Source organism: Monodon monoceros, unplaced genomic scaffold (assembly GCF_005190385.1).
Source record: "Monodon monoceros isolate NGI ecotype Baffin Bay Population unplaced genomic scaffold, NGI_Narwhal_1 Super_Scaffold_15, whole genome shotgun sequence".
Classification (NCBI taxonomy): Eukaryota; Metazoa; Chordata; class Mammalia; order Artiodactyla; family Monodontidae; genus Monodon; species Monodon monoceros.
Window position 1 is genome coordinate 499776 of NW_021703771.1, and position 18262 is coordinate 518037.

Here is an 18262-nt window from a genome sequence, read left to right on the forward strand (position 1 = left end):
TGGTGAGCAATACCCTAACCCTCCAACCTCTTGGAGCTTGCAGTGTGGTGTAGAAAGGCCAGTGGTCACATCTGAATGTAAGACTACAGCTGTGAGAAGCAGTTTTAAAGCAACAATTCTCAAACTTACTGGTTTCAAGACCCCTTTACACTGTTAACAGTTAATGAGACCTCTAAAAGAGTTTTTGTTTTTTTGGATTGTGTCTATCCTTATTTAGCGTATTAGAAATTACAATTTTTTTAATTGTAAAAATACTTGTTTGACAGTAATCCCATTATATGGTAATAACATTTTATGTAAAATAACTTCCAAGCTAAGTCAGTTTAGTTAAGAGACAGGTCTTTTTCATGTATGTACGTCTCCAGTGTGTCTGACTTAAGACACAGCTGGATTCTCTTATCTGCTTCTGCATTTAATGTTTGGCAATATGTCATTTTGTTTGAAATACATGAAGATCTGGCTTCACACAGAATTGTCGTTGGGAAAGGAAGAATCTGGATCCCCTGAAAATATCTAGGGGCCCTCGGGTCCTTCGACTCTACTTTGGGAAGTGCTGCTTTAAAGAAAGGCACACTGTATTATGAGAAGATGTGGCCAAATGTGATGGGTGTGTGGTATAGGCAAAGTTTCCTTGAAGCTTTTGTAGCCTTCCTAAAACAGCTTTCTTGCCTTTTTGCATAAAATGTGTATCTTTGAAAGTCAACTATCAAAAGGAATTTTTTTAGAACATTATGATCTCAACTCCAAAGTTAAATGGAATGGTATGGACCAAAGCAAATTTAGGCCACAGTTTTTCAGCATAGTTTGCATGGAGTTGTCTTGTGTAGTTTCTGTTAAAAAACAAAACCTTTGAATTGATGCATAGACATTCTGCAGTTCTACCTTACATTATATTTTGCTCACACACTTTCTAATGTTGATAGGAATAGTATGTCTGGGGACACTTTGTGTCCCGTCGAATAATGCCAAAGTTCCTAACTTTGGTTTTGGGGCTTTGCAAGACTGTTTGTAGCTTTCTGATTGCAGTGGAGTGGCAAAAATAACAAGTCAAAAAAAAAAAAAATCCGTAAAGTTCTGCAGTGATAAACTGTTCATCTAGCTGCTTTGTATAGACTGGAATCTGTACAGGCAGGTTTTGATTGTTAATAGCATTGGCAAGTTAAACTGTGCATCAGTCCTATGTGTGAAGCCTTTTCTCCATTTAATAGATAATTATAGGTTTTTCCTTTTCAACTTTACGTGCTCCTATTACCAAGATTTTTTTCCTCCACACGGTCCAGTTCTACCTGTTAGAGCTTTATGTCGGTCATGTGTTATCAGTTGCTTTCCTGGTGGCAAAATTGTCATAAACGCCAAACTCGGAAAACGTTAAGTAACAACAGCAGCAATGACCGTCTCCCGGTCTGAACGGTGGGAGGGTGAAAATGCTCTTCACAGTTACACCAGTAACTGGTGTTTGGGCAAAATGTACTTTCTCAAGTTATGCTTTTAATGGCACAGATATTATCAGGAAAATAATGTTCAATAACATTATTCAGAACCTGTTTTATGCTCAGTTTGGAGACCTGTAGCCTTGAATGGTTAAATATAAATGCAGTTTAATTTTAAAATTTGATCAGTTATATAAGTACATGGCTTAAAAAGTCAAGAAATTCTACAACATTTATAAACAAAACCCAACAGTGTCTGCACTGCTCTCTGGAGATAACCGCATCCAATTCTTTTAGACATTTCTTAGGATATTTGTGAGTGACATGTATATGCCATCTTTTTAAGTTAAAAAAAAACACTATAATATCTATTGATAACTTACTGTGGAAGACAGGGATTTAACTTTCACCAGCTAACTCTTCTTTCCCCCATCTCTGCCTCTCCACATTCATTCAATGATTTTTGGTTTAAGTCTGTATTCAGATTTCACATTATTTCAATCATATAACTATTCATAGCTGAGCCATGTAATAGGCTATGATATTTCCTTTGTTAATAATTTTAATTTTTCCTTTGGTTAATACTTTTGCCTTTTTCTTATTTTTCTTTGTATGTATCACTAATTCATTTTCACCTAAACTTTATTTAAAAAACAGTTCACAGATGAATAAACACTAAATGAACTAATGGAGAGAAAACTCAGGACTCAGATAAATTGGATGTAGGAAAAATGGCCAAAATCTTTTCTCCAGCTATATTTTATAAGCTTATAAAAAAAAAGAAGTGTTAACATTTAGACTATTTCAGGTAATAGTAAACAGTTGATTTCCAGTAAACAATATGCCAAAGAAAGAACTATCAACTATATTTACATACATATTTTATATATTTAAATTGCTAGTTTGTTAGCCTAATCTTGTTCATCACCATTATAAACATTGTATCCTTCTGATTTAATTAACTCAATTTTTTTTGAATCTTGAAAAAATACATCTTTAATTTTGCCAACAAAACTTCTTTTAAAAATCTCTTGAGTAACAATATTTACCTTTCGGCCATATTCAAAGCCCCCCAGATAACAAATACCATCATAGTTGAGAGCAACAAACTTTTTGTGTGGATTAGTATCCTCAGAGAGAATTAGGTTGTCATCTAGGTAGGCCTTAATAAGAGTCTGATTTTGAATTATAATTAAATGGTGCCACATATTGCAACAGAATGTACCATTGCTATAAATCATAGGTACAGAGATGCTTTCTCCTAAGTTAACTGCTATTTTCAGGGTCTGATTATGGAGACCAATTGCCAGAAAATCATTGTCTTCATTTTGAGCTTTTCCTACCCATACGATTAAACCTTCTGTTTCAGTAGTACTGAAATTTAAGGATATAGTAGTGAACTGAAGATTTCTCATTCTGTAATCTGGATCAGTGTATTTAATGTAAGAATTACCCATAAATTTTGCAGTTGAAAATGAAGTGTTGTTTTCACAATACCTTCCCACCCAACCCAAAGTACACAAACAACTGTAAGAAAATGATTGGTCAGGTAAACATAGAGATTGGTGGAGGCAAAGATTATTCAAACAGTACACAGACTGGTCACATGTATTTCCTGCCCAATGTGGTAAGCAGCTGCAAGAAAAAGTTGTGCCATTTACTATACATTCACCCCTGTTTTTGCACACGTTGTACCCACAGGCTGTCCCATCACAGTCACCTACATTTGAACCACCTTTTGCTCCTAATTCGGTTAATTGTAATTCTTGATTATTTATAATAACTTCTCGGACACAACCTTGAAAACCTACAGGCTCTTTCCCTGTTGCCATGGGATTTACAAGATTTAAGGATGACACTCCTCCAATATAGAAGTCGGTATCTGTGTCCAGGGAGCTCATTTTAACGTTGGCTTTTTCTGTTACATTTATCCCATCCAAAGTCAGGTAGCTTCCTGCACCATCTCTTCCTGCTTTAATCACATGCCAAGTATTTCTATTAATAGTTACTTTTTGGAGAGTTTCTAGAACGATAGTTCTGTCACCAAGATTGTAGCGGAGTTGAACAGAACCGTTTACTAAAGAGATACATAAAAAATCACCTGTGGAGAAAGAAAAGCAACAGTAAAATGTCACTTCATTAAAAACGTGCCCCTTTTTGGAGAAAAAAGATAACAAATCTTGATCACAGTTATGTTAGAGAGTTTTGTGTCCATTTACAGATCAAAATATATCGATACATTCATACACATATCCTGTATTCTTTTGCTCTGGAGTTGGCCACATATGTTTTCCCTGGTTGTAAATATTTCACACTGAATGAATGTATTGTGGTACCAAGTTAAAGTGAGGTTTTTCTTTAACGGTTTAAGTTAAGGATGAATGTGTAAAAATTAAGTTGGATGTTTGACTCTGAGCCACTGATGCTGTTTTTGACAGACGGTGGTGGTGGGGGGAAGATAAGAGGAGTGTTGACTGGAAAAAATGCACAACCTACAAGTTGAGAATTATGTTTTATTTGGCAGACTTACTAAGGACTTCAAGCCCGGGAGACAGGACTCTCAAATCACTCTGAGGGACTGCTCTGAAGAGGCGGGGCGGGGCCGGGGTGCGGGGAGACGGATGACAACAGGAAATAATCAACAAAGACCAGGTGGTCAGAATATCAAAAGATTACTGTTAATTAAAGAAAACCAGACATCTCGAGCTAAGGAATTTAGTGCTTTTCTATGTATGGGAAGATGCAAGAGTCTGGGCTCACTGAAATCATTCCTTTGACATGCACCTCAGCTACCTGGGGCCAGTGCCCTGTGCTTTTTCATCCTGAGTCCCCTCAGGGTGCACCGTCGGGTGTGGCTGCAGCAGCTGACTGCTTGATGCGGGGCATCCTGTTTCCATCCTGCGTCCCCCCAGGGCTCACCTGGGGAGGCTGCAATGTGGTGGCTTGATGGCTGCAACATCCTTTGTTTACTGATAGAGCAGCGACATTTCTCCTTCACAGAAGTAAGAGCGATTAGTGGTGGTGCTATGAAAATCTCATATGGTGTGCTTTCCAAAGTTTCAGCCATGCTCTTGGCAGCAAGCTCTATCTACAAGTACGCAAATCTCTATGAGCTCTCTGCTTGGGTGTTTCTCTCAGTTTGTGAACTTCCTTCCATACACCTGGTCTCCTTCAGTCTTTCCAAACTCAGTTAAGTCACTCCATCCATCCAGTGATCAGATACAATATTTTAAGTGTGATCCTGGGTCTCTAATCAAACAGATTTTCTAGCATTTTGGTTCGTTGTAAACACCTTCATTCTGCCCACTTCTCTCCTGCCACCTTAGTTAAATTTACTGTCATCTCCAGCTTGATCTATTGGGAGAGCCGCTCCACCCTTCTTGCTTTCCAGTTGATTTTCTAATCTACGCTGAAGCTCAAGTGATCTTTGCAAATGAAAGTCTGATCATTATGCTATCCTTTAATGGCATTCCCTGTTGGGATAAGAACCTAGATTCTTTAAGGTATAGAGACTCCCTCTCCAGCAGCCTTACTGGGAGTGCTCTCCCCTCTCCTCCAGCAGCACTGACCTTGTTAGGGTTTACCCTTTTCTTACAGACCATTTGCGTGTGTTGTTTTCTTGGAAAACTTCCCCGTCCCGCTCCACGTACTCTAGGTAACTCCTGCCCATCTTTCAGGTCTCGGATCAAATGCCACTTCCTCAGAGAAGTCTTCCTTGATTCCACTATTGCTTTAATAGCACTAGTTTTCTCTCCTTCACAATATTTATCTCATTTTATAACTCTATAGTCATGTCTGAACAAATCTGAACAAATAGTATCCAGCATGTTTATGAAAGTTTCAGTGAGGCATTCAGAGGAAAAGCAAATGCAACTCTCCATGCCTGGGAAAAGAATGTAGCCCTACAAGGTAAGATTCCTTCCAGAGGGCAGCAAAGTGTTTAACATAGCAAAACATGTAGAAATCTTCCTTGAGACTGTATTTTCCCTTCCCCCTAACATTTCACAACCAATAAAATTTTCCCTTTTCTTGTCCAGGGCGGTTTCTTGACAAGTGGTACTCTCCTCCTACATGCATTGTCCACGCTGTCTCACCTCCTTCCAGCACCCAATGTCTGTTATTTTTCCTCCCCTTTGTGGTCCACACCAGGCTATTCAAGGATGGTTGGGAGACCTAGCAGCTCTAAAGTCACGCACCTCTCATTTCTACCTGTATGAGACCATGCAAAATACGGTTGTCTTGTTTTTAATCATTTTCCTCATAGAGAATTTCTAGTGAATATAATCTACGTCATTACATCCGTGATTATTTGACTAACAGCTGCCTTACCCACCAACTTGTAAGTTTCTTGAGAATAGGATCTGTGCCGCTTTGGCTCAACATTTTATCCCCTGCACCGTGCACAGTGTCTGGCACAGAAGATGCTCATAACTAATTGTTCAATTAGGAAATTCCTTTTGTATACTTGTGGGGTGAGATGACTCAGTATTTCTCAACAACTAGTTTTAGGCCGAAAGCAAAACAAAACAAAAACAAAAACATCTTTTCCCTGTAATATACATAAGTTTAAAATTTTTCCCAACAAAAGGAAGAAATTCAGTTTATTCATGGATTTTCTAACATAAACACCATTTTAAGCCTAAAGAAAGAGAGAAGCTGCATTATGAGATTTTAGGTTATATATGAAAAAATTAAATACAGATTGAATCATCTACATTTTTATACCACAGAACCTAGAACAATGAAATATAATTAAGTTTTAAAATTTATAACACTCCGAATATACTTCATGGCCTGCAAATGGGCACAAACCTCTTTCACAGGATCATGGAAGAAGTTTCTCCTGCTACTTGTAGCATGTTCTATAGTAAATAATCCTCAATAAAGAGCTACGTTGGAATAAAAAATATCTAAAAAATGATTAGGAAAGCTGAAGCTGTGATCTGTAATATTACTGGCCAAGTTGACAACTAGAAGAAAGATCAAGGAGAATAGCTTCAGCCAGGGAAGGCTAATCTTAACGTGACTTTGCTTGTATGCTCTTGTCTTATTTCTCTTTTATTGTTCAGTTGTTTGAATATGCTTTAACTTTACATTGTGGGTGACGAGGCTATTTCAATACACATTTATCTGTGAGGATTGTAACCACATCAAGATGAATTCAGGCTATCTGTGATTAATTGGTGCTTAACATAAAATTGATTTTGTATCAAAAAAGCTCATTTTAAGACATTAAATATTTAGCAGAAACAGATAAACAAGTGCCGAGGTTTATCTCTTTAAAATTTCTTTCCATAATCAGAGATCTAAAATCAACTAGGATAATTTTTAAGTTATTTTGTTTTAAATTTTGCACTATTTGAAATTATTCAAATGAATAAGCTCTAAAGAGAAACAGAAACCTTGTTAATTGAGAATTTGTTTGTCTACATATGAAAACCTAACTGGCTGCTGATATCTAAATTTGTGGGTTTTGACGTTGTGTATTAAATGTTTGGGCATTTTTACCAATAGCTCCTCTCAGCAGAGGATCAGCTAGAAGGCTTGGTTAATGTTTATATCAGACATAGCTCTTAGAGAAGGTCAAAGTACGGGGCAGTCACCTGTATTTTATGCAACCTTAAATGAATGAAACATACTTTACCACCTGATTATTAATAAATAAGTTTATGCCTTTCATCTGATAATTACCTTCAGGTTAATCCGAGCCTGAGAATGTAGAGTATAGATTTAATATTTTAAAGTTTTCATGAGTTCCTTACATAAGTGTCAAATGCAGCACCAGTTATGACATGAAACTAATCTATTTTCATCTTTGTTAATAGTGTCTAAGGGCATAAAAAAGGAAAATCTTGACGGTTATGAACTGAAATACAAAGCTATTTAGATGTAAGAAAGTGTGCTCCCTCTCTCCTATGTGTGTTAATGTAAATGAGCTTTTTATTTTATACACATAAATATGACTATCCAGTGTACTGATTATAAAACGATAGCACGACGTTCTTGGCCAGTCACAGTCCTGAATATCTCTTGATTTTCTGCCCTTATCATACAAAGGTTAACCTTGAGTTTTTATGAGCAATACAACTTAATATGATTGTCTTTTAATGTCTCTTGATTTAAAAATAGAAATTTTCTGTTTGTACATGATTCTCCCATTTGGCATTTTCACGGGGAGATTTAAATCAATCATACATTTAAAACCAAATATCAAATCTCAGGAGAACAAACCTCTTCTAAGAGATTTATCTTTTTCCTTTGAAATTATCATCTTTTCTCCTTGAAATTATTTTGAAAGTATTTTACCAGTGCCTTGAGATGGAACCACTTTTGTCTAATTCTCTGAGAGTCTCATTATTTAGCAGCATAATGAGACACCTTTAAAAGAACTCCTTATACTAGATTGTGAAAATCAGAGCATCATTTTTGTTCACTGTTGAAACAAAATAAACTGATTTATTTATCATTACCAAAATTTCATTTTCTGAGAAACAAGTTGAAAGAAAAGCCAAATGTAAACATTTAAAAATATTTGGCAGTAGAAATGTAACTATATAGGCAAATGTCTTTGTCAGAGTTCTGGAGAAAGATATTATGAAGATGGAAATCAAGAGTTAGCAATAAAAACTCAAAAATCAAAATTTCAAACTGAAACATACTAAAATATTTTTATTTCATATTATGATAATTTATGCAATTTTTATAGTTAAAAAAACATTTTTATAAACTTATTTTGGAACGTGGGTCCCAGGTTTACTATTTAAATGACTGAATAACTTAAAGGAATTTTTCTGAGTTATAAATGTGGATGGATTTACTGGGAATATATCAGTCATGCCTTTCTTTCCTTTACCTTTTATATGCACATTTTGTCCATTTTGACATAGGACTATTATGCATAGCTTCAACCTCTTTTTTTGATGGGATTGTTATAAAGTTGTGCATACGCTATATTTGGACTTTGCTAACTGTAATTCTAACAAAGCTCTTGCTATTTTGCTAACATTCATATTTAGGAGTCAATTCAAAGCATACATTTGCAGGGACAATAGAACAAAAAGATCAAATGTTTACATATTTTATAGACTAAGTGACTTAAAAAAATACTCTATGACACATCACTTAAGAGCCTATTAGGAATTCATTAGAATTTTTTTTTTCCCCAGCAAAGATCTTGCCAACTTTACCTGACTCTGCTTTTAAGCGTTGGGCAACGTAGAATAGGATGCCATCTGCAGTAAGAGGCTGGAACTGCAACTGAATATGTGTCTTTTTTCGAACAGGAAAGGAAGCAAAAGACATCCAGGATAATTCGTGGCTTTTGAAAGATGGATCACTTATAGACAAAGCTTAAAAAACAAAACAAAACAAAGACCTGAATTTCAAAAGTGTGTTGCTCATAAATACAATAAATTCACATAGTTTTGTCATTTAAGAACTTACCGTCCAAGAGTTGCTCCCAACTGAACACATTGAACCTTGGTAACTCTGTTCTAATCCCACTAACTAGAGGCCAATTAAAAAAACCTTCTGTGCTCCTTTTGTTTGGTACTGTGTGACACAAATCCTCTGCTCCAGGTTGCATTATAGAAAGACTTCAGATGCATAGATTCTGAGAATATCTTACTCGTATCTCAAAAATGTGAGATTCTAGGGAATGTCTTACATTAAAAATGCTTACATTAAAAAAGATTCAAATAGGGGAAGATAGAAGGCATCACTATATGAATTATTCTTCAGTTTCTATATATCTGATTAAAGTATAAAGTGTAATCAAGTCAAGAGATATTTTAAGTGATTATATATATATATTAATTTTTTCTTTATTATTATTTTTGGGGGCTGCGTCTGGTCTTAGTTGCAGCATGCGGGGTCTTTGTTGAGGCCTGTGGGCTTCTCTAGTTGTGGTGCGCGGACTCCTGGGCATGTGGGGTCCAGAGTGCATGGACTCTGTAGTTTGCGGCATGCGAGCTCTCGTTGAGGTGCGCGAGCTCACTAGTTGTGGCGTGTGGGCTTAGTTGCCCTGCAGCATGTGAGATCTTAGTTCCCTGACCAGGGATCAAACCCGAGTCTCCTGAATTGGAAGGTGGATTCTTTACCACTGGACCACCAGGGAAGTCCCTAAGTGATTATATAAATCGAAATAAATGTCAGTTTACTTGGCATTAATTTAGGACCATACCTCTGCAGAAGGTGCTAACTCTTGGGTTTTACTTCAGGTTAAGCATGAGAAAATTCATTTCAATATGAATTGAAGTAGAATCATTTATACAGGTTTATAGTCCCTCAGATATTACTTGTTGCTTCTGTGTATAACTGACCAGATGGGAATTATTAGACGAAGAAGGAAAGTTCTGAACACTAGGCAGTTTTTATCTCTTTACGGAGTCTATATTCCTTCTTTCTCATTTTATAATGTGACAGTGTTTCTTGTGTCTGTGCTGGTTCACCACTTACCTTGAGCCATTAATCTAGTTATTTTGCCTTTTCTCCCTCTGGGTCAGGCCTGTACTAACTGTTGTCTTTCACTTTTAGGCTGATAGGTATCTGGTAAGTGTTTACCCCAGAGGCATTCGCTGATTTTTAAGCAACTACATCATTCATTTTGACTTATTGCAAGTAAGAATGGCAGAGGTTAGAATCGCCCGGGGTAGTTGCTAAGGATGCAAAGTCCTGTACCTCATTGCTGGAGCATCTGAATTATTAAAACTGAGATGTGGTCTAGGAAGTAGACACATGTTAATAAACATCCAGGTATTTCTGACTTAGGTGTCACTTGAACCATATTTTCATAAACACTGAATTAAAGTTTATATTAAGAATACAGAGAAGGTTTTAAAAGTGTGTCCTTTTGAAATTATTTTTTTAAGTATTACTAAAGCAAGACCTATTTATTATAAGTCATTTAAATAATACGGAAGAGTGTAAAGTAAAAAGATGAAATGTCATTCTTCTTTCTCTTCTCTTAATTCCCAGGAACCACTATTAACAGTTTATTGAGTATTATATAGCCAGGCCTTGTTTTTCAGTGCACATACAATTAATGTGTGTGTATATCTAGTACCCGATTTATTTCACATAAATGAAACCATATTATATATAAACTATACATAATATACTTGCCTTTTTTACTCAATAATCTGTCTTCACGAAACTTTGACTTTAGCGTGTTTTGCCTATTGGTTCTTTTAAATACTTGCACAGTATTTTAAAAAATAGACCTGGTTAAAAATAGTCCATCGTTTACCTTAGTGTTCATTCTTTAGTGTACATTCTGTGGATTTTGACAAATGTATAGTGACGTGTATCTACCATTATAGTATCATAAAGAATAGTTTTACTGTCCTAAACATCTACTGTGCTTCATTTATGTACCCTTCCCTTCTCCCCTCCCTCTGGTAACCACTGATATTTTTATTGTCCTCATAGTTTTGCTTTTTCCAGCATGCCATAGAGTTGGAATCATACAGCCTGTAGCCTTTTCAGGTTGACTTTTTTCAATTAGTAATAGGTATTTAAGGTTCCTCCATGTCTTCATGGCTTGATAGCTCATTTCTTTTCAGCGATGAGTAATATGCCATTGTCTGTAAGAACAACAGCGTATTTATCCATTCACTGACTTAAGGACATCCTGATTGCTTCCAAGTTTCAGCAATTATGAATACAGCTGCTATAAACAACGGTGCACAGGTTTTTTGTGTGGAGATAAGTTTTTAACTCATTTGGTTAAATACCAAGGAGTGTCATTGCTGGATCATTGGTAAGAGTATGTTTAGTTTTGTAAAAATTGCCCACTGTCTTCCAAAGTAGCTGTATCATTTTGAATTCCTGCCAGCAGTGCATGAGCATCCCTGTTGCTCTATACCACTTCTAGCATTTGGTGTCGTTAGTGTTTTTGATGTTTGCTGTTTTAGTAGGTGTGGTATCTCACAGTTGTTTTAATTTGCAGTTCCTTAATGACATATGATGCGGATCATTTTGCTTATGCTTATTTTCCATCTGTATATCTTCTTTAGTGAGGTGTATGTTCAGATCCTTTGCCCACTTTTAAATTGGGTTTTTCATTTTCTTGTTGGTGAGTTTTACAAGTTCTTTGCCTATTTTGGATAACAGTCCTCTCTCAGACATGTTTTTGCAAATATTTTCTCCCAGTCTGTGGCTTGTCTTCTCATTATTTTGAAAGTCCTTTGCAAAGCAGAAGTTGTTAATTTTAATGAAGTCCAACTTAATTCTTTCTCTCATGGGTCCTGCCTATGGTGTTGCATCTAAAGTCATCACCAAACTCAAGGTTATTTAGATTTTTCTCCTATCTTCTAGGAGTTCTATAGTTTTGTATTTTACATTTAGGTATACGATCCATTTTGAGTTAATTTTTGAGAAGAGGATAATGTCTGTGTCTATCTAGACTTTTTATTTTTTGCATATGCATATCTAGCTTTTTCAACACCACTTGTTTGAAAGACTATCTTTTTTCCATTGTATTGCTTTTGCTCTTTTGTCAAAGATTAACTGACTGTATTTGTGTGGGCATGATATTTTATAGAATGGATATAGGATAATTTCCTTAGCAGTTCCCTCACTGAAGGACATCTCAGCCATTTCTTCTGGTTTCCCATCCTATCTCTCTGGCTGCATGTGCCTCTGTCCTCTAAATTTTATAATTCCTCAGTGCTTTCCTAGCTTCCTCCCTCTTTTTTGCTTTCTCTTGGTGATCTCTCATCTAGTTCCATGTGCTCAAAAAACATATCACAACTCCTTTAAAATTTATATCTGTCTAAACATTTTCTCTGAGCTCAATCTCATATAGCCATCATTCTCATTGATAACTTGTCCTGGATATCTCAGTCATATCAAGTTTAACACGTTTGAAATTGTACTGCTCGAAAATATTCCTCCCCCAGACTTCCTCAGATCAGTAAATGGATCCCTTATCCATTCACGGCTCTGTACAGAAAACTGGTAGTCATCCTAATTGCACTCTCTCCAACGTTTCCTCTGCCTTTGCCAGGGTAATGCATCAGCAGGTCTTGCAGATCCTGTCTGGATGATATATTTATGTCTGTCTACAACTTTCCATTTCCATTGCCACTATCCAGATTGAGGTCACTATCACCTCTTGATTAGACCATTGCAATACACTCCTAGCTGACCTTTCACTTCTCTTAACCCCCTCTAATTCATTTCACATAGTTGCCAGAGGAATCTTTTAAAAACATGAATTCGGGCTTCCCTGGTGGCGCAGTGGTCGAGAGTCCGCCTGCCGATGCAGGGGACACGGGTTCGTGCCCCGGTCCGGGAGGACCCCGCATGCCGCGGAGTGGCTGGACCCGTGAGCCACGGCCGCTGAGCCTGTGCGTCCGGAGCCTGTGCTCCGCAACGGGAGAGGCCACAACAGTGAGAGGCCCGCGTACCGCAAAAAAAAAAAAAAAAAAAAACATGAATTCATTCCCCTGTTTATAATCTTTAGGGATTTTACTTAGAATAACATGTGGATTCTTTACCATGGCCTCTGAGGCTTTGTATGATTTGGTTTCCTGTTAAATCCCCGACATCATCCCCATCTGCAGGTCCCCCAGGTATTGTTATGCAGATGGTACACTGCACAACTCCATGGGGTGCCATTCACATTTCAGTCTATGTGAAAAGTGCTCCCTGGAGATGTTCAGTGAACAGCCTACATGGTGGCCCTGTCTGTCCACTTTCCTCCTTGTTCGTTAAAATCCATATACGCTGGCCTCCTTTTACTTCTGGATATATCGTAATTTATCTCCGGTTAACTTTAACCACTCTCATATTGATAGACACTTGGGTTGCTTAAAATTATTTTGTTATTGCTAATACTTCTGTAGTGAACATACTTGGTTATACCTCCCTGTAAACATGTAAGAACGTTTCTCGTGTGTAAATATGTGAGAAATAGAATCTCTGTGTCATAGTCCAAGTGCATTTTTAGAGTTAGTAGATGCTACGAAAGTCCCCTCCAAAGTTGTCTGCACCAATCTATACTCCAGTCTGCAGTGGGTGACAGAGTATGCATATCCATATCCCCACCCACACTTGAAATTATTCACATTTTTAACTTGGGGCAATCATACAGGATTTAATATTTAATTAGCAATTTGCTGATTACAAGTGAAGTTGAGCTTCTTGTTTGAGTATCACACATTTGGTTTTTCTGTGACTTTTCTGTTCATGTCTTTTGCATGTTTTTCTATTGGATGTGAAGTTTTAAAAATTTATACTGTATACCAATCCTTTCTTATATATTTTGCAAACATAATCTCATTCATTTTTCTTTGGACTTTGCTTATGGTTTGTTTTGTTATTCAAAAGTTTTATTTTTTATTCACCAAACTACTTGTTTTTTTAAATTATGTTTTTTGCTTGTCGTGTCTTGTTTTAGAAAGCCTTACTCATCCCACAGTTACAGTCTCCTTTATTTTATTTTATTTTATTTTTTGCGGTACGCGGGCCTCTCACTTGTTGTGGCCTCTCCCGTTGCGGAGCACAGGCTCCGGACACGCAGGCTCAGCGGCCATGGCTCACGGGCTGAGCCGCTCCGCGGCATGTGGGATCTTTCCGGACCGGGGCACGAACCCGTGTCCCCTGCATCGGCAGGCGGACTCTCAACCACTGCGCCACCAGGGAAGCCCTACAAATTATTTTTAATACTGCCTAATTTTTCATCCACACCTTCTTCCAATTAAATAGTTGTTTTTTATTTCCATTTGTGATCCACCATTACTAGGTATGTGAAATTGGGCAACTTACTTAACCCTCTGTGATTCGGTTTTTCTGTCTCTCAAATGGAGAAAATCTGAGTACTTCATAGGATTGTCGTGAAGGTTAAATGAGTTAATATATTTAAGGAACTGTGCCCAGCACATAGTAAATATTATGTAAGTAATGACTATTATTATTGTTGCTGTTTTCTTAAAATTTACATTTAAAAATTAACATTATATTCTTAAATTTAATTTCTCCTTCCACCAACTTAGAACATATATATTGGCTCCCTTCTGTGTAAGCTACACTTGCATTTTCCTTCATCTGTCCTTCTGATTTATGGAAATTAAATTAAATTAAACCTTAGGAGGTTTCTCCTGAAACTGCTGTTGATACTGGGTCAGCGCCAGAACCAGGAATTCTCTGTGCACATGTGAGCTCGTGATAAGACAACTGACCGCCCCACCAGCCCTTCTCCAAAAAAGTGACGAGTAAGAAACTATATGTAAAGGTCACTGAACTAAAAATCAAAAGAAATAGATTTTATTAGTAGCTCTGGCATTGTATGTCTTGAAAAGGTACTTAATACAGACTTATTTCTTTTTTTATATAATGCAGAAGACTTGCTTGACTCTAATAGCTTATTATTTAATTAAGTATTCAATCATATTTAGAAAGTACTGGGAGAAGTAAATTTTCTAATAATGGCACACATTCAAAATATTGGTGTGAGATATTTAAAAAGAGGTATGTTTTTATTTACCAGGCTTCAAGGAGGGAGTAGAACAGGAAAAATACCTAAGTTCTCTATGACTCAACTGTTTCTTTTACGGATTAAAAGAGAGCGAAGGGGAAAATTGACAGGGCCATACCAGCTGCTGAGTCATTGAGTAATTTCCAATTATTTCTTGTATGCCTACTAACTCCTGAAAATCATCAGTTTATGGTGAAGGTATTCCACATGTATTTTGAACCATAAATGTAATACTTCCTGATTTCCATCTTCTAGACTTGCTAACCACTGACAACCCTCCTTATCGCACCATAGGCAAATGTTTGTGCTAAGACTTCCACTAGGTTCCCAGAAGTAGACTTAAAAGGATTTTGGCTGACTGTCAGAGGTGTTAACAGTAAAACAAACAAACAAAAATTCCTGGTGCTTTCATCTTTGTGGGTAGAGATATTGAGCAAACTAAATAAATATGTAATATGCTAGATGTTGATACACCCTAGAAAGAAAAATTAGGGGATGTGCATGTAGGCTCAAGGAAAGTGATATTAGAATAAAAGCCTCAAGGAGAGGCCTATGAGGATCACTGGGGAGGGAGGGAATAACAAGGGCAAGGCCCCGTGGAGGGCTCTTGCCATGATCAAGGAACAGGAAGGAGTCGGTGTGACTGAAGGGCAATAAAGAAGAGGAGAGTTTTAAGGGAGAAGGTCATAGGGGTTATGGGGACCAGATCACATTGTAAAGAACTGTGAAGTATCTGAGATTTTATCTGCTGGCAGGTTAATAAGTTAGTGTGCCAAATTTTCATGGATGATAGCAGAAAACACGAAACTCCTGGGTCAGAAACAAAGGACAATTTATTGCTCACAGTATTAGCAATAGCCAGAGTGTCAGAAATTTTGTTTACTTAGAGAGGAAATCTGAGGTCAGAGACACAAATTTTTTATAATGGGCAGTGAGCATGCTGTGGTGCTCTGAAGGAAGGCAGTATCTCTATCTTCCAAGGATGTTTTTTACATAAACATACTGGAAAAGATAATCCGAAACAAAAGCAGCAGTGCCTGTGCTCAAAAATTGTGCAGAAACCTGAGAGATCCATAGGAAATTGTCTATACATGGATGGCCCTAAAGTCCATCATAAAGACTTTGGCTTAGACAGAATGAAATTGGAAATCACTGGCAAGTTTTGAACAGAGGAGTGCCACGACTTGACTTAAGTTTAACCATATCACTTTGGTTGCTGCACTGAAAGTGACAAAAGCAAGGGTGAAAATAGGGGTCTCCCTGTCAAAGAAGTGATTACAATAATACTGGTATGAGATGATGGTGGCTTGGATCAGAGAAGTAGAGTGGAAGTAGTGAGAAGTGGTTAGATTTCAAATCTCTTTTAAGGTTAGAGTTGACAAGATTTGCTGAAAGATTACACATGGGAAGAAAGAAGAGGAATCAAGGATAACTGCAAGCTTTTTACCCTGAGAAACTGGAAGGATGATGTTGCCGTTAACCAAAATGATGGGGACTGTGGGAGGAGCAAATCATTTGGAGAAGATGTAGAGCTCAGGACAGCTGAGATGACTTTTAAACTTTCAAGGTGGTAGTTGACTAGGCTGAGATATGATCTGGAATTCAGTAATCAACAGTAGTTAATGAGTCAAGTGACAGAAATCAGTAAGAAATATAGAAGATTTAAACAGCACAATCAACTAGTTTGATATAATGAATGGGAAGAACACAGCACTTCCCACTGCACGTTCTTGTAAAAAAACATGTGAAACGCTTACAACTATTTACTATACCCTGGGCCATAAGACAAGTCTCAATAACTATCCAAGGAATGATATTACATCCACATGCATAGATTTGTACAAAGCTATGGTTCAGAGGAAAAACAAGCTAACCCTGTCAGTAGCAGGTGGCACTAGGCCTTATGCTGATTAGTTTAATCTTCACCTCTGAGGCTTTTGTTTTTGTGGGTTTTTTTAGTGTATACCACATTTGCTGTGTCTGAGCTTGTTTTTGAGGTGTTTAAAAGATCATTTCGTCCAATAGAAACAAGGACACTTAAAGTGCTGAAAGTGCTAAAAAAGAATTTTTTTAAAAAACCCAGTTATATAATGAAAACAAAAAGGAAAATAACTTTTAATAATTTATTTTGAAATAATTGTAAACTTATGGAAAAGTGGCCATAATAAAAAGAACTCCTATATCTCCTTCACCCATATTCTGCAGTTGTTTCTATTTTATTGAATTTTTTTCTTCTCTGTTACACACACACACCATTTATCATTATTAGTCTTTTTTCTGAAACTTTTAAGAGCAATCTAAAGATGTGATGCCCCGTCCTTTCTAAATATTCCAGTGATTATTTTCCCCAAACAAGGATATTCTCTCATATAATTAGCACACAAACCTCAAAACCAGGAAATCGGGCTTCCCTGGTGGCGCAGTGGTTGGGAGTCTGCCTGCCGATGCAGGGGACACGGGTTCGAGCCCTGGTCTGGGAGGATCCCACATGCCGCGGAGCAACTGGGCCCGTGAGCCACAACTATTGAGCCTGCGCGTCTGGAGCCTGTGCTCCACAACAGGAGATGCCGCGATAGTGAGAGGCCCGCGCACCGCGATGAAGAGTGGCCCCCGCTTGCCACAACTGGAGAAAGCCCTCGCACAGAGATGAAGACCCAGCGCAGCAAAAATAAATAAATAAATTACTAAACTCCTACCCCCAACATCTAAAAAAAAAAAAAAAAACACACTCTTTGAAAAAAAAAAAAACCAAAAAAAAAAAACCCAGGAAATCAACATTGGTACAATACTACCATCCAACTTACAGACTCAATTCAAATGTCATCAACTGTCCCAACAGTGGCTATTTCCGTGCTGATCCAGGATACCCTCCAGGAATATGTGTTGCACTTGGTTGTCATGTCTCTTCAGAGTCCTTCAATCTGGAACAGTTTCTCTGTTCTTATCTGTTTTCTAGGTCTTGCATCCTTAGATTTTAAAAGGTCTTACATTCTTAGGATAATTGTCCACTTAGATTCATCTGATGTTTCTGCATGACCGGATTCAGATCATGTAATCTTTGCAGAAATAACAAAAAATGATGCTGTGCACATGAAGAGGTACACAATGTAGACCCCCCTTTTTACTGGTAATGCTAATTTTGATTGCCTGCACATATTTGTCTTTGCCAGGTTTCTTCACTTTAAATTCTCAATTTCCATTTGCAATTAATTTGTATTTTGTGGGAAGGTATTCCAAGATTTTATCAATACCCTGTTCCTCAGCCAACCACCACCTTCACTGACAACTCCAGCTGGAATCAGCATTCCAGAGATTGTTGCCACATGTTGATTCTCTATTTGTAACATTCCTT

General features: G+C 37.3%; 1 protein-coding gene across 1 annotated transcript in view; it reads right to left on the bottom strand.

Moving 5' to 3' along the window:
- Positions 1–2341: 2341 nt before the first annotated feature.
- EYS (eyes shut homolog) overlaps positions 2342–18262 on the bottom strand; it is a 1642163-nt gene continuing 1626242 nt past the window's right edge. Inside the window, exons 40-41 of the mRNA XM_029223300.1 lie at positions 8618–8779; positions 2342–3531 (exon numbers count right to left, since the gene is read on the bottom strand). Of these exons, the coding sequence (XP_029079133.1) occupies positions 2342–3531; positions 8618–8779 (1352 nt within the window). The remainder of the gene's footprint in view (positions 3532–8617; positions 8780–18262) is intronic.